The 14,987-nt window shown below is 40.3% G+C and overlaps 1 protein-coding gene across 1 annotated transcript in view; it reads left to right on the plus strand.

Annotated features, from left to right (window-relative positions):
- The window catches only part of kirrel3b (kirre like nephrin family adhesion molecule 3b), a 173,504-nt gene that overhangs the window by 116,812 nt on the left and 41,705 nt on the right, over positions 1-14,987 (plus strand). The window contains exons 4-5 of the mRNA XM_053422142.1: positions 7,458-7,615; positions 14,013-14,163. Of these exons, the coding sequence (XP_053278117.1) occupies positions 7,458-7,615; positions 14,013-14,163 (309 nt within the window). The remainder of the gene's footprint in view (positions 1-7,457; positions 7,616-14,012; positions 14,164-14,987) is intronic.

Below are 14,987 nucleotides of genomic sequence, written 5' to 3' on the forward strand. Positions count from 1 at the left end.
GCTGACCAGTTCCATGGCCTTGCTCCAGTTAAGTGCCGTGAACTGGCATTTGAAAATGCAGAGAAAAACAATATCCTTGTCCCTGCCAATTGGACAGAGAAACAATGTGCAGGTAAGCTAGGGTGTGCAAGAGATCACATGAATCATAATAATTATAAATGTGCCTAATTGACCTATTACAACATGTGTTGTTATGGTATTTTTAAAGCGGAAAAAGTAAGTGGATCACTTTACCCTCTTGATTTCTCTGGTCTGTCTCACTTTACCCCTAAGCTGGGGTAAAGTGAGAAACAAGACTACTTTTTTAAAAACAATCATATTTTCACTGCCCTTTGTCCTGAAGACATTCTGATAATTTCCATTGCTAGGAAACATCCTGAATTAATGGGAAATGTGTAAATTTTACTGATATATAATTTTAGCTCACCTAGAGGGGAGCAAATGTAAAAAAAATGATCATATTACCCCGCTCTCCCCTACCCGAGGGTACAAACCCAGAACAACAAGAATCAAGAAAATACAATTTCTTCAAAAATAGAGCAAAACTACAAAGTGCTATAAGTAGGTGCCATTTAAGTGCTACGAAATTATTAGTTTAAAAAAAAAAAAATTAATAATTTTTTTATTTTTTTTTTTTTAATTTAAATTTTTTTGAGGCGGGCCAATTTAAAATGGATGGTGGGCCGCAGATGGCCCGCGGGCCCTAGTTTGGACACCCCTGTGCTAAATGCTAAATGCATTCAACAAGACAGATCAGGAGATCAGGTTAGGTGCATTGAAAGGGAATAATAAATGCGAGTTAGGCATGTAAGCTGTGGGAGGAGTGAGTAGAGGAGGCGCACTCTAAAGAGATTAGTCTTTAGGAGGTTCTTGAAGAACTGCATAGCAACTTTATACACAAATGATCAAAGACGAGATCAGTATGTACGGTGATTGCCTTGTCTGCTGGAAAGGCAATGCCAGTTCCTTAGAGGAACGCTGTGACCGAGAGGACTCAGTCCCAGGAGTTGCTTTTGCTACTTGAATTTGATTCTGGTGGCCTTGGGTAGCTAGTGGTGGTCAAGGAGCAGGGGAGTGGCATGCGCCCTTTTCAATTTAAATCTCGAAGTACTGTCAAATTCTGGAGCATCTTTTACGGTCTCACAGAAGGGAAGCTCGGCAGAAGGGCATTTCAATCAAGGTGAAAGATAACCATTGCCTGGATTTAGAGCTGCGTGGCATTCTGACTCAGGTAAGGCCAGTTGTATTGTTTTGTTATTAGTGCAAATCTGTGCTAACAGTACGACAGATGCAACTTGGGGTGAGCGATGAGGGGGCAACGTTTGATCTTAGATTTTTTGGCAAGAATAACCTGTTGTCAAGTCTTAAAAAGGCTAATAATTAGCAGATCCATTATTTTCAACCGTGGACCCCTTATGATCCTGAGTTTCAAATTTATCTTATCCCGTCCTTACATACACGTAAACACATACTGTCGATACATAGCACAACTGGGTGGCGAGCAGCAATGTCAGCACCCATCCAATCTGTGGTGAGCAGCTTTCCGGGCTGCACATGGCTGCGCTGTGACGGAGCAGTCACAGCACATCTCTGACAGCTCTAGCATCCCCCTACTCCTCATCTCATCGTCATCCCTCCTCCCCTCCATTTTATTTTGCACAGTTCATTTGGTCGATCATGACACCGACACGGACAAAGATTACTGTTTCCTTTCTGTTCGGTCTTTGAGTCTTCTCTTGTTTGTCCCGGATTCAATAAAATGTCCATACCTCCATTTTTCTTCAGATCCAAATCTACACTCTCAGTTTATTCCTTACCATGTGGCAAAGCACACTTTCCTGTAAATCAATCATCTGCAGCTTTTGTTTTTTTTCACTTTGTCATGCTATTTGTGATTGCCAACTCCTATTCTGTTTAAGAATCAAATAATTCTGTGTGTTAGTCTGTCTTTCATCCTCATTCAATAATTTCACTCATTCACTTCCCCTTGTCATGTGTGTGCATGTGCACACGCATGGCTGAAGATCTTCTGGATTTCAAACAAGTGTACAATGACAGCACTTGAAAAGGGCCAATGATTTGGGCCGGTAAGCCACGCATGTCTCCTGCATTCACCTGTGCTGGGTATTCCTCTCCTTTTCTTTAAGAATTTTTTTTTTTCTTGATCTGTCTATCACAAACTCTGCAAGCTGTCGCAGTGGGGTGACAGGCGGCCCGTGCGAGTATTCCTCTGAAATAGACAGGCAAGTCAGGGAGCTCATTGTTGTTCAAGACACGTCCGCTGAAGCACAGCACTACAGCAGATACACATTGCTAGCCTTACCCCTCCAGCATCCTTGTCAGGAGCCCCTTCTCATTCATTTGCCTCCAAATTGCTTTTTCTCCCTTACTTGTGCTCCTGGAAAGCTGGGGTGCTCGCAAGGTTTTAATTTGATGCTTTGGAGAGGGTCCCCCAAATAATGGTTTGAACCAAAAAACCTTGCACGCACACCTTTGGCGACACTAGTTGTAACAGACTGAAGAAAACTTCTCAGCCATTTCCATCAAATGTCATCATCTCCTTCTCGCCTACTGTAAATTTAAGTTTTTATGTATTTAGGAATATTGTATGTGCTGTTTTTGTAGAAATAATATGTAAGACAAAAGGCAGTTTTATGACCCTCTGGGTTTATTCAGGGCCCTCTTAATGGTGACAGGCTTACTGCCTTGCACTGTTGAGTTAATTACACATCAATAGGCCTTGGTCTCATTTATGGATAACTTTGATTATCCAGTAAAAGTAAATTATCTCATTGAAGTCCAGGCTATCTGACATCAGTGTCTTTTTTCTGGTTGATTTACGTCTCCAAGATGGAGCTTAATTGTCAGATAAGTCAGATAGATCTGAAGACATACAGTACATAATTTAATCCCAAGTCTTATATCATACTGGGTGAGATGATAGACCTCTGACCTTAACCCTGAGCTAACCTCATCGCCTTATAACCCATGTAAAAACTGCTGGTGTAACAAAACCATTTGTGAAACTAACTCGAAGGAGCCCTTTTTATTAATGAGAGTAATTAACTTTCTACTAAACATTCTCAGGTGATACCCAATTCCATACGGCTTTGATTAATACATACATATATTAAAACCCAAACTCCTTTGTGACTGATCTGCAATCAGTTAACCTTGAATTACCCCAAACCTGTATCTCAGAAATACGTCTATATGTCAGTGTCTGTACGTATGCATGCCAACAGTATATGTATATGCATGCACATGAGAATGCAAATATGCCAAAGTGTTGAAAGGGATTACATTATTATCCCCAAGAAGAAAAAAAATGTAGTGAGTGGAGCAGGGTGTGCAGTGAGTCAGCCCTGTAATTAAAGAGGAGCGATCAATCTGTACCACTGACCACACTACTTATGCCAAGTCCATCGAATGGCTGCCGTAAAGAGCTAATTTAGAACCATTAGGGACTGCCGAGTTAGCAAACAGCCCAGTAATGATGATGGCTGATTCAAGTTCAAGGCTTGGCCTCTGAATAACTGTCAGACCTGGTAGTCATAAGACAGGATCCGTGGAAGATCCCAGATGAAGAGAAAGAACTACCTATCTATGGAAATTATTTTTTGCTCATCATTTGTATTAATTTCTGTTTTTATCCTATGAGCCTTTAGTGGTGCTTACTTAACCAATTAATCCTCTTTGTCCCTGGTGGGAGATACGGTTTCAGTGATCTTGTATAGAATTGTCTTGTGACACATGCTCTGCCTTGCCCCTTGTTAGGTCCATCTCCTTTAAGGGCGTTGTTTTGGGATGACCTTGCCTCCTTTTCCCTCATAGAGTCTATCTTAGTGTAACCTCTGGTGATCCTTGGTCATTTAGAGGACACGCCCTGACAATCAAATTCAGCAGGAATAAATACTGTTGCACAAAGTCAACTTGTTTCTTTGAGATTGTCTCAGGCTGGAAGATACAGCAGATTTGTGTGAAGGCATCAATCTTTTTCATGTCACATGTTGTCACTCCTCAGCATTCTGAGCCACACTACAGCATTGGTTTAACATAGCTTTTTACATTTACATTTCAGTTTCATGGGACTGTTGTTCTGATTCCAGACTGGCTAGAGTCCGGCAAAAGCCTTCATTCTAGTATTCCTTTTTTGCTGCTTTGTCCCTGCTGAAAAGACTTCCAAAATAGGAAATCTCATAATTATAGCTGGATGTCCACATACAGGGTGAGTAGTGCTATTCATGGACATCACCTGGGGTTTGGAGGCATCAAAGTTCAAGTCTGTCTGTTTGGCAAACCCTTTCCCTAGAAGAGAATAGCAAGGTCATCTGCAAACTACACAAAGTTGTCCTCATAATCTAGTCCATCTTTTAGCTGTGGCAATCCTTGAAAACATGACACAGAAACAGGGCTGTAACTTGAGAGAAAACAGATTCAGTCCACACTGTTACAAACTGTCCCCACTCTGGCCACTTCTGCACACAGTAAGACCTCAAACACAATGAAGGACAGAAAGACACAGACTTGTGGGAGGCAGGATGGAGGCAGCCAGGCATGTCCTTCTTCCCCTTGTCTGTTCACCATTCACCCACAGTGTTCTGCTGGCAGGCAGCCCTCCAGGGGAACATGACCTGAAAGTGTAGCAGTGCACTATTTGGTCTGCCTGTGACCTCCTATCTCCTATGCAGCCCCACTATGCTGGAATTCATAAACTCCTCTTGCATCCCTCAGTGGAAAACAGGAGGCTGAATAATAGTAGACAACTGAGACAATTAAAGGTCAAACTGTAACTTACTGAAACAGCCTGCTAGGTTATAATCACATATAGACATGTTTTCTTGACCCCCTTTTCTGACCCCCTGCAGCATGTGCATTGCTATGTGTAGAAAAATGTAAAGGAGTATGTCCTTCAACAGCACGAAAAGACTATGATCTCTCTTTCTCTCCAGAGGTTTGAGCACTTTTAAGCAATAATATGAAATCGCCTGACTTGGATGTGCAGTGAAGGAGACCTATCATTCCCCTGCTGTCCAACACCTTTCTTATCTCCCCCTCTCTGCTAAAAAGCCTTTTTATGGATGCCTATATTTAATTAATGTTTCAGTCATTTGTGCAAGAGAGCGAGCCAATACCACTGGGTCTTTGCAATCAACTGTCACAGTGCCACCATCGGGCATCATTTTTTTCATCTTCTGTAATGATGAATGGGTTATTTTTCTCGAACAGCCCATCTCATGATGCCTTTCACATGCTCCCTATCTCATTTAGATGCCATAAAGTATCTCCAGCACAAGCATAATCTCATGCCATCTTCTTCAACTCGTTTCTAGCTGCTGATGAAGGAACAGGAGATGACCATGTTCTCACACAGATCCTTTCTCACTTGCCAAGATAAGCACACATTGTTGTCTGATGTGCAAGTGCTGACCTGAGAGCCCTCGCCTCTCCCACCCATCCGCATAAGAGCAGATGAAAGGGAGCCTTCCAGAATGAACACCATGTTTCAAATTATACACACACAACAGGAACCATTGAGTGGGAATTGCCTTCGGAATCACAGGGTTATGGGTCAAGTTGGTCATTGGTTTAGTCAGAGTCCAGACTAGACTGTTCCCACACTGGTCTTATTAAGTTCTTACTCATTGCTAAATGTGTAGCAGTGATGCTCATATTGTCTAACAATTTGCGCAAACAAACATTTCCCATGTTTTACATTATAAAGGTACGTGTCACAACCACAAGGCCAAAAACACCAACCCTGTGCATCGATTAACCAAAGCAAGACTAAGACCAGCTTGTATGTGACAAAGAAGGGCTGCTCCACTTCCTCTGTGCCGTGCCAAAAATTCCACATGGCCCTTTGAATAATGGACAATTGAGCAACTACTTACTTAGGAGATATAAGAGCATCCAGTGTATCTGTAAATATATGTTGATTTAATGAAGAAATTGGTCCACAAACAAATCAATGTCAAGAATAGATAAATGCAGCCCCCACAAAGGATGATAGGTAGTATGTATGTTATACAGTATTTTGTCTGCTCCCAAAATTTGATAGTTAGCCTCAGTCAAACATTTTAACTTACCAGATCAAGTGTAGACCGTTGACTTGAACATTTGTTCAGCCCATGGTCAGGTGTGAAAACGCCTTAGAAGCTCAACTCATTGGAATTTGTTCCTAATTTCATTACAATGTGCAATTTCAATGTGCAAACAGATATGCTAACCAAATAACCATAACAGCAAAGCTTTTTCTTTTTATTACACATTTTAACAATTAATCATAGTTTGCGTAACAACACAATAACAAACACATTGTGAAATCCTTGGTTTGCATTAGCACTCAGCACTATTTTACCATTGGGGAGAGTACAGTAAACAGCAAGTCTGAAATAACTAACACTGGATGATATGTTTAATTTCATGTGAATCCTATGATTCACATTAATCAGACTTGTCATTTCAATACAGCCTGGATATCATGGGCACTGCCAGGAAGGAATATTATAAAAAGTGATAATTAAAAAGTGCTTTTGTTTGATGATGTTAAAAATAAATGAATGGCAATTAAAACTGAGTTAGATAAATGGATAACCTTTTCTGTAGAGCAACATTATTGTATAGACACAACTGAAATCACATCCTGGTTAATGTCTGCCATAAAACAGCCCTTTTATATTTATTGTCATTAAACAAACCGGTGTCTCAAATGAAATTGTTCTTTCTTTCACTCATCTTGGTGCTGTCTGACAGCATAAATCCTACCCATAACAACCTTCCTTCCAATTATGATGCTTTTGCAGGGGGAATATGGCAGCTGCCTGCAGCCTTTGATTTCATCTTGCCCCAGATCTGCATTGTAATGAGCACTCAGGTCAATCAATAATTCACTGCAGTTTCAGTTATAAGAAACAAAAAAACAGATCATCTCCTGGGCATAACAGGGATAGGACTTTGATCAGTGCCATTTAGAGGCATGCATAGCATTGTTGTGATGCTTATTTTTGAGGGGTTTATATATTTATGTGTGCACTGTATGAATGTGGATGGTTGGATGGATGGTTATTTTACTGTTCATGCAGTTACTTTATCTTTATTTATTTACTTCTAGTTTTCCATAAAGAACAGGAAAAAAACATTAAATCTATGTCTCTCTGTGAAATTATTAGCTCCCCTGAACAAGTAATCATAAACATGGCTTTCATTCTTATAGAAACGTCATAAACAAAGCTGATGCATGTTAAGTGTTTTTTTCTCTTTTACTTGCCAGAGTGCCCTCAACAACAAAACACGTTATATATCGATTAAAAACTCAATTACACAAATACTTTACTAATGGTCCATATTAACAGAATGACTCAGTCGGTATTGATTTGCTGATACAAAACTTCCATTCATTATCATATGTTTATCATATCCCTAACGCCTCCCTCTCTGTGTGTCTGTATCAATAGTTCCCCCAGAGGACCCAGTCATCAGCGGAGGGCCAGTGGTGAGTCTAAGGGCTGGAGACCCGCTCAATCTGACGTGCCATGCTGACAACGCCAAGCCAGCAGCTTCAATCATTTGGATCCGCAATGGAGAGGTCCTCAATGGGGCCATGTACTCCAAGGTAAGCTTAGAGTTGTGTGTCATATCAGATTTGTAGACAAGGTGGGGACAGGATAGGGGGTGAGCTGGTGGGCGGGGCTGAGCCGTTCTTCTTTTATGACAGGTAACCGAGAGGGAGAATGAAAACAGCTACTTAACATCTTTGCAAGTCATGCTTTGCTGTAAATAACAACTGCAAAAGTGTTAAACAGTCATGAGCATCCAGACTGCTTTTTTTAATGAAATCCCTTGAAAACCCAGGTTGTGTTCTCATTGCAAAGGATGCTTTTTCTTCCTTGTAAACAAATGAGCTCAAGCAGATGGTAAGATCACGGAACTAACTTTCAGGGACTTTGCATTTCTCTCTGGTGTTTTGATCTCCTCCTTAAGTGTCGTCTTTCTCTCGCTGAATCTTCCCTTTGACTGTCCCTACCTCGCTGTATGCAAACAATCAGGTACATCTGTGCAGTTTGCAATGACCTCATGCATGGTGAGAGCATGGAGGAGCGTGGATGGAAGTCAATGTGTTCCACACAGCTCTACAATGAAATAATTCAAAACTCATTTGAAATAGGGAAGAAATATGAAAACAAGTATGTAGAAGTCAAACTTGATGTATAAGAATCACATTTGTATTCATACTGTTACGAGAATGTGGCCATGTGTCCCAGATCACAGGTACCCACTGTGGTCTGAGTGATCAGATCACAAATCCATCTTCACTGCATCTTGGGTATCCAAGTGTTAAAACAGGTCAACTGGATATCAGTTAGTCAGTTAGAACTGAAGAAACCTCCTGGATGAGAGCTGAAACGTCTTCAAAAAACTCAACCAAGTCCAGTTGACCTGTTTTTAGCACTTAAATATACCATGACCTGGACGACTGACAATCTCCACAGACATGAAACTTGGGTACATTCACACCTGTAACGAGAGGTGTCCACATGAGATTGGATCGCCTGAAACGTGTGGTAATGCCAGGTCTAAACATGGTTGATGATTCTCAACTTCAGATCATGTTCCGACTTTTTATGCCAAATAACGCAATATCCACAGTTTACAACATGTCTGTGTCGAGATCATCATACACACCACAGACTCTTGATTGACGTTAGCCCTCAAGGCTAATCATGCAATCAACACTGTCATGTTCTATTTCCATTTAAACAAAGGACATAAATAGACGAGGCACTTTAGAGCACTAACACCTCCCCCGCTTTGCCTCACTCCCTATGCTGCCTCATCCCATTATCGGCTTTTTTCAAGAGTAGATAAATGCCATTGATTGGACTAGGGTACAGCACCAGGCCGATTTGAATGAAGTGATTGCTTGAGGTGCCGCTAACTAATGGTGGGCGGAGAGCGCGCTTCCTGCCTTCACTTCCTCTCATAGCGGCGGCAGATGTGAGGACATTCTGTGCTGGTAGAGATGATGGATGCTCACATGCCCGCGCTGAGCACAAGTATGTCCCTCTTCCCTCTTCCCTCTATCGCCGACCATTAAAAAGCAATGGGTTCGATTAAAAGAAGATGACTCCTTTTTTGGGTCTGCAGAGCAGGCGGGAAGGGGACATTTTGTTAGCATAATCATCTGCTCTGACGGTCTTCTTATATCCCGCAAATGAAGAGGACTAATGTGAACAGATGTGGTGGGGGATTTACGGAAATGGGTTTCCTGATGATGTTATATCTAATGATATCACTGACCCGAAGATAATTTCCCGACCAGGCCTTCAAAAACCTCATCTTCCTGACCTCTTAGAAATCTATTTACTGGACCAGTGGTTAAAGAGAAAGAGTATGATTAAAGCTATCACTTAGTAATAATGTGTGTTAGGTTTACTATATCAGCGAGTCACTGAGTTGATGCATTGCTGATCATTAGCGAGGGCAGCTTTATAAAACAAAAACAGAACTCTGAGTATAGCAAGGAGCTAGCACCCCTAATAATCAAAAGGCAGAAGGATGTCCCATTAAAGTGAATGGTTAAAAAAAGATTATAGGAGTGAATACTCAAATCCCATTTGCCACCAGTGGAGCTCCTCAGTAACAAACAGCAAAGCTCAGTTTGTAACATGCAGCCTCCAGGTCTGAGCTGTGGTTTGTGGATGTGCTCACTTGCTACATGATATGTTTTCACCGGTACAACAAAGCATTTGAAAAGAAGCATGCATACCAGAAAGTTATTCTCCCCAGTGTGCAGCATGTTTTCTCAAAAAGCTCCAGTGGGAGGCAGAGAGGTGAACTGGAGACCAGGGATTGATTTTAGTGTATGGAGGTTTCAGACTAAACAATATTTCTGAATTTAAAATAATATTTTTTATACCCTTAACTTTGCAGTACAATCATGTAGATGTTTAACACAAGGGGAAATTGCTAAGTTCCCATACTTTTAAGTAAAAAAAAAGATTATATTAATATAATACATATTCAATGAAAAAGAAATACACTAATTAGTCAATTAATCCACTTTTTAAGGATCTCAAAAGATTGTTCATGTTAATTTACATACATTTGTTAAGCTAAATATATTGAACAATAGTGACTATGGTAAAAAATATATTTTTAACCTATTCATAAATATTCTGTATAATACTAATAAGACTGATTCATTTGTATAGCACTTATCTAAACATGGTTGCAAAGTGCTTCAAACAAAAGTTGATGGCAAAATGAGGAATGGGTCGTGATAAAAGATATTTTGTTCAGTACAAATCAGGAGCCAAATCATAACATTATAAGTTCCCACAAAGAGCAGGTACTGTGGAGAGAAAAAACTCCCTCATTAACTGGGAGAAACCTCTAGCAGAACCAGACTCAGTGTGGGCAACCGTCTGCCTCGACCGGTTGGGGTAAGCAGAGACTGTGGAAGAGAGGAGGTGGGTGGCATAGAGGGAGAAATGAGGGTGGGTCCTTGGAGAGGGGGAGAGAGAGATCAGGAACATCACACTTGAACTCTGTAAGACTGATTGTTGTAATACGAATAATTCCAAGTTGCATTTTAGAAAAGCTTTCATGAAAATACGTTTTGAGCAGTTATTTCAAGAACTGTAATGAGACATGCTGGCCGGTCTCAGGTTAATACAAAATGTACGTGGGGGCCAGCCCCTTTTGATCTTGTATAGTACAATGACAAAGCAAATAACTGCCCAAGTAAATGAGCCCCTGTGTGGTGCAGAATAAAACTTGACCGATTGAATAAAACCCACAGATATCAAGTCAAAGGGATGTTGGATGGGTAATCACAATATTAATAATGTTCTAATTCTGAGCTTTTGCTTAGATAAATTCACTACCGTCCCTGAGAGTCTTCTTTACCCTAGGTGTGATATTACTGTCCAAATCAAAAGGTTTCCCTTCATGTGGCCAGGTCCCAATGGGTCAATTTAATTTCCTACCATTGTAGATGACTTTGGGGTCTCAGTGTCTCTCATATATATTTGAGTATTGGCCTAATTAGAGAACTGAAGGTAAATATGAGTGTACATGGAGCCAAAATAAAGAAACAAACCTACAATAGCATCCATAAATATATAGAAATAAGCTTTGTCTTTTGCAATGTTTCAAACGCTTAAGACCTGTCAACACCCTGCAAAATATTCATAGGTGATGTCGGAAAGGTGTTCTGATCTCGATCTGAGTGATTTGTTATTGGATATCTTTTGATACTGAGTCCGACTTTAATATTTGATTAAACATTCTCTCTATCTGACACTTTGAAATAACACAGCGATTCACGCATTAGGACTTTTACACACCTTATTCCTTACGAGCATCTTGATCCAAATACTTAAGGTCATGAGTGTAATTTACTGAAATTATATAAACCAGAGCTCAGTTAACCGATTTTAACTCTGATAATTAATTATCACGTAAACTATCTTTGAAAAGTACTGATAGTGAAAGCACACAAACCGACATCAACCAGGTTTGATTATTGAGAGCTGATATAACAAACTGTCGAAAACGTTTGACATTTTAACCAGAGACAGCGACACTCAGAGACGACTAAAAATCATAAGCTGCAGCTCAACGTTTTCGACACTGACTCGCTAATGATTATTAGCGTCAGAGCTTATGTACCTTTCCAACGTCACTGTCTGAACTAGCGAGTCACTCACTTTTAGGGCAAAATAATCTTTCACTTTCACACAGTGAAAAACACAGCACTGTTACTGTGAACTGTAACATCCCTATTGTGCTAAAAATCAACACCATCTGGAATTCATGATCAATATGAAAATAAAGCAATGTATAAAAAGCAATTTTGATAAATTGTCATCAGAAAAAATTTCAGCTGAAATTCCAAGTAAACACAGTGCTGGTTCAGGAATAACAATGAATTAGCTTGGCTAGCAGCACATCAAGTTTTATTTAGTAGATAATCTGTTTTGCTCTGCTGGCTTTTTTAATTAGAAGTAAATACGGTTTTGTAAGAGATTTTTTAAGCCACCGGTTGGTCTTCTACCGAGGTCAGCCAGGTCTTATGTTAAGGGTTTTCTTGGCAGTTGTTGCGTGACGAAGAAAACAATCCATCTCAAAATTAGAGCAAGACTGACTACATGGGGTACCGCTACTACCACAGATAACAGAAGAGTTTTTTAAACAACTAAAATTATAGTTTGGTACATCAGTTTGCAAAAAAGGGAGCCGACAGCGTCTGCTAATATTTGCTGACACATTAATCAGATTAGTAAAATGAGGACTGCCGCTTTGCTGTGTTACTTTTACCCTCCAGAGGTCAGAAATCATATAATGCATCTTTAAATATACATGAAAAGAACCAACCCTTTCCATCTCAATCTTGTTACTTTTGTCATTCCTCTCCCAGTATGGTTAAAAGTATTCTTCGCATGGCCTCCAGGCAGTGATGTGAAAATGTATCAGTTTGTAATGTGGCATGGTGTTGAATTCAATGCAGCAGCCAGCTAACCCCCTTTTCTAAGATTAATGACTTCAGACAGGTCCAGAGCGACGAGGGAAACAATCCTGACTGTGTCAGAAAGGATATTACATTGACATATCCTGTGCCTGACAGCTAATGCGTTCTGCTTTAGAAGTGGCTCACGCACAGCTATGAATTTCATCACAAGGTTCCTCACTTACAAATGGACTCCATCTATAATTTCTTTTTACTGCAAAATTTTCACTAATGACACGGTAATTGTATTTTTCAGAATGTGCATATATGCTTATGCAAAAAGGAAAGGCACATACATAGATTATAGTTTTATTTAATAGAAGCCCTTGCATTAAAGCAGAGAAATGAGGAGATAATTGCTACTGTTTGACACAATGAGAATGGGGAGGTTGCTAATGATTAATGGGTAGGATTTGAGAGTGGTTGAAATATGTAGCATTCCTGAACTTTGAGAGAACATGCGCTTTCAATCTGACATCTAATTTACCTTAAAAGCCTTTCAAGTGCTTTTGTTTAAAATGTTAAGCTAGTATACATAAGTTAAGAACATTACATTCAGAGATGAATTGACTTGGAGACCACAACATTGTATATAGACCTTGAGATTGAACACGACGTGTTTTTGTGCGATATAAATCAAAGAAAAGGAAATGTCCTTGAACTTACCCATACATCTGTGAGGCTAATCTACAGGTGGCAGTGCAGTAAAGCAACTCCACAGTGAGCTCCCTATGGCCAACATTGTGTTTGTATGTTAGGAGAATGTTTGATGTCCTTGACTTTAACTGGTTCTTATTTTTCTTCGAAGACACAGAGCAATAATGGGCCTCCCTTTAAGAGATGGCAGGGAAATGCATCTTGACTTTGTGGTTGACCACACTGTGCCCTGTTGCCCACGCAATTTGTTCTAGTCAGTGACTTTGTTCTGTCCCGCACTGGTTAACATAGACTCCCAGAGCCCTCTCCTGAGCGTTCAAGAGGGAGCGAGAGCTACTGAGCGCTACCAACCGATTCCAGATGGCTTCCACAATGTAGGGCTCAGAGGATGAGCGCTGAAAAGAAGATTGATTTCCTTTGTAGAGTATGACAAGCCATGCACTAGAGCACAGCTCTCCAGACACACAAAAGAGGCAAAAATATATATATATTTCAACTTTTTCTTTATTTTTTCACATCAATCGGCATTGCAATCAGGTTGGGCTGCTCTGAGCGTTTTCCTCTGGATCCCTTTGGACAAAATGTGTGTATTCATGAATTTGTTGCTCTTTTTCCCAGTTTTACACCTTCTCCATCAAAGCTAATCTTGTGAACTTTTTATTCCATCTCTTTTGTTTAGCTTACCTACTTCAAATTTAAGCTATTTAAGATGCAATGTATGAAATCCTTTTATTGATAATGAAAATGATTCCATGGTTCCAGCCAAGCATTCTTTCATTATTTACACAACTGCCTCCACTGCTACTTTGAACTTCACTCAGTCCTTCTTCACTCTTTGCAGAGCTTGCTGCGGGATGGCAGAAGAGAAAGCACTGTGAGCACGCTCTACCTTTCAGCCTCCAACATCGAGACAGGTCAGCAGATCATCTGTAAGGCCTCCAACAAGGCAGTTCCCAATGGCAAGGAGACCAGTGTCACAATTGACATCCAGCGTAAGTAAACCACTTCTTTCTCTCTTTCTTCAGTGTCTCTCTTGCAGATTTTTTTTTTAAGTTCCTTTGTTAGTGATTGTGTGTATATATGTGTGTGTGTGTGTGTGTGTGTGTGTGTGTCTCTGTATGACATGCATTTCTTTAAAAAAATGTGTTTTGTTTCAAACATAGAGGCGTGAAACTGTCAGACAAGCATGGATAACAAACACGCTAAACATAGGATTCATTTTAGGCTCTGATGGATATTTAAAATTGGTTACCATTTTACTTTCATACTGTGGGTGGATGCATTGGTGATGCATCACTTTTTTGTTCTTTATAATGAAATATCAGAGATGTCCATCTCGAATGAATGGGACCGTCTTCTTTTTGGTCCAGCTACCTGCCTGATGTGGCACTATGCACACTGTCTCCACCTCTTTTATTTCATCGCTCATGCCATCAATCTTTTTGATGAGAGCATGCACAATTCCCCTCTAATATAGACAAAGTAAGCCCAGCGTGTAAAACACATTCAGCCTCGATTGTCAGGGAATCTTTTTTCGATCAAGAAGCATTCACAATAAGGGAAGGGCTTTGAACAAAGGGATTTTGCATCACTCACAGCCCCTTCAACACCATTAAGTATGACTAATAAAGCAGAAAATGCTATTTAGAGAGCCATTATGACTGACGGCCCCATTCTTTTCATTATGTACACCACAAGAGGCGAGCATGGCAAGAGCGGGCACGGCACGAACAGGCCAACTCAGGCGGGGGAGAAAAAATGATTAACAGTTGTTAGTGTCTGCAACCCTTGCAGTTTGTCCTCATCTTTTTTTCTT

This window comes from Pleuronectes platessa, chromosome 5 (assembly GCF_947347685.1).
Source record: "Pleuronectes platessa chromosome 5, fPlePla1.1, whole genome shotgun sequence".
NCBI classification, from domain to species: Eukaryota; Metazoa; Chordata; class Actinopteri; order Pleuronectiformes; family Pleuronectidae; genus Pleuronectes; species Pleuronectes platessa.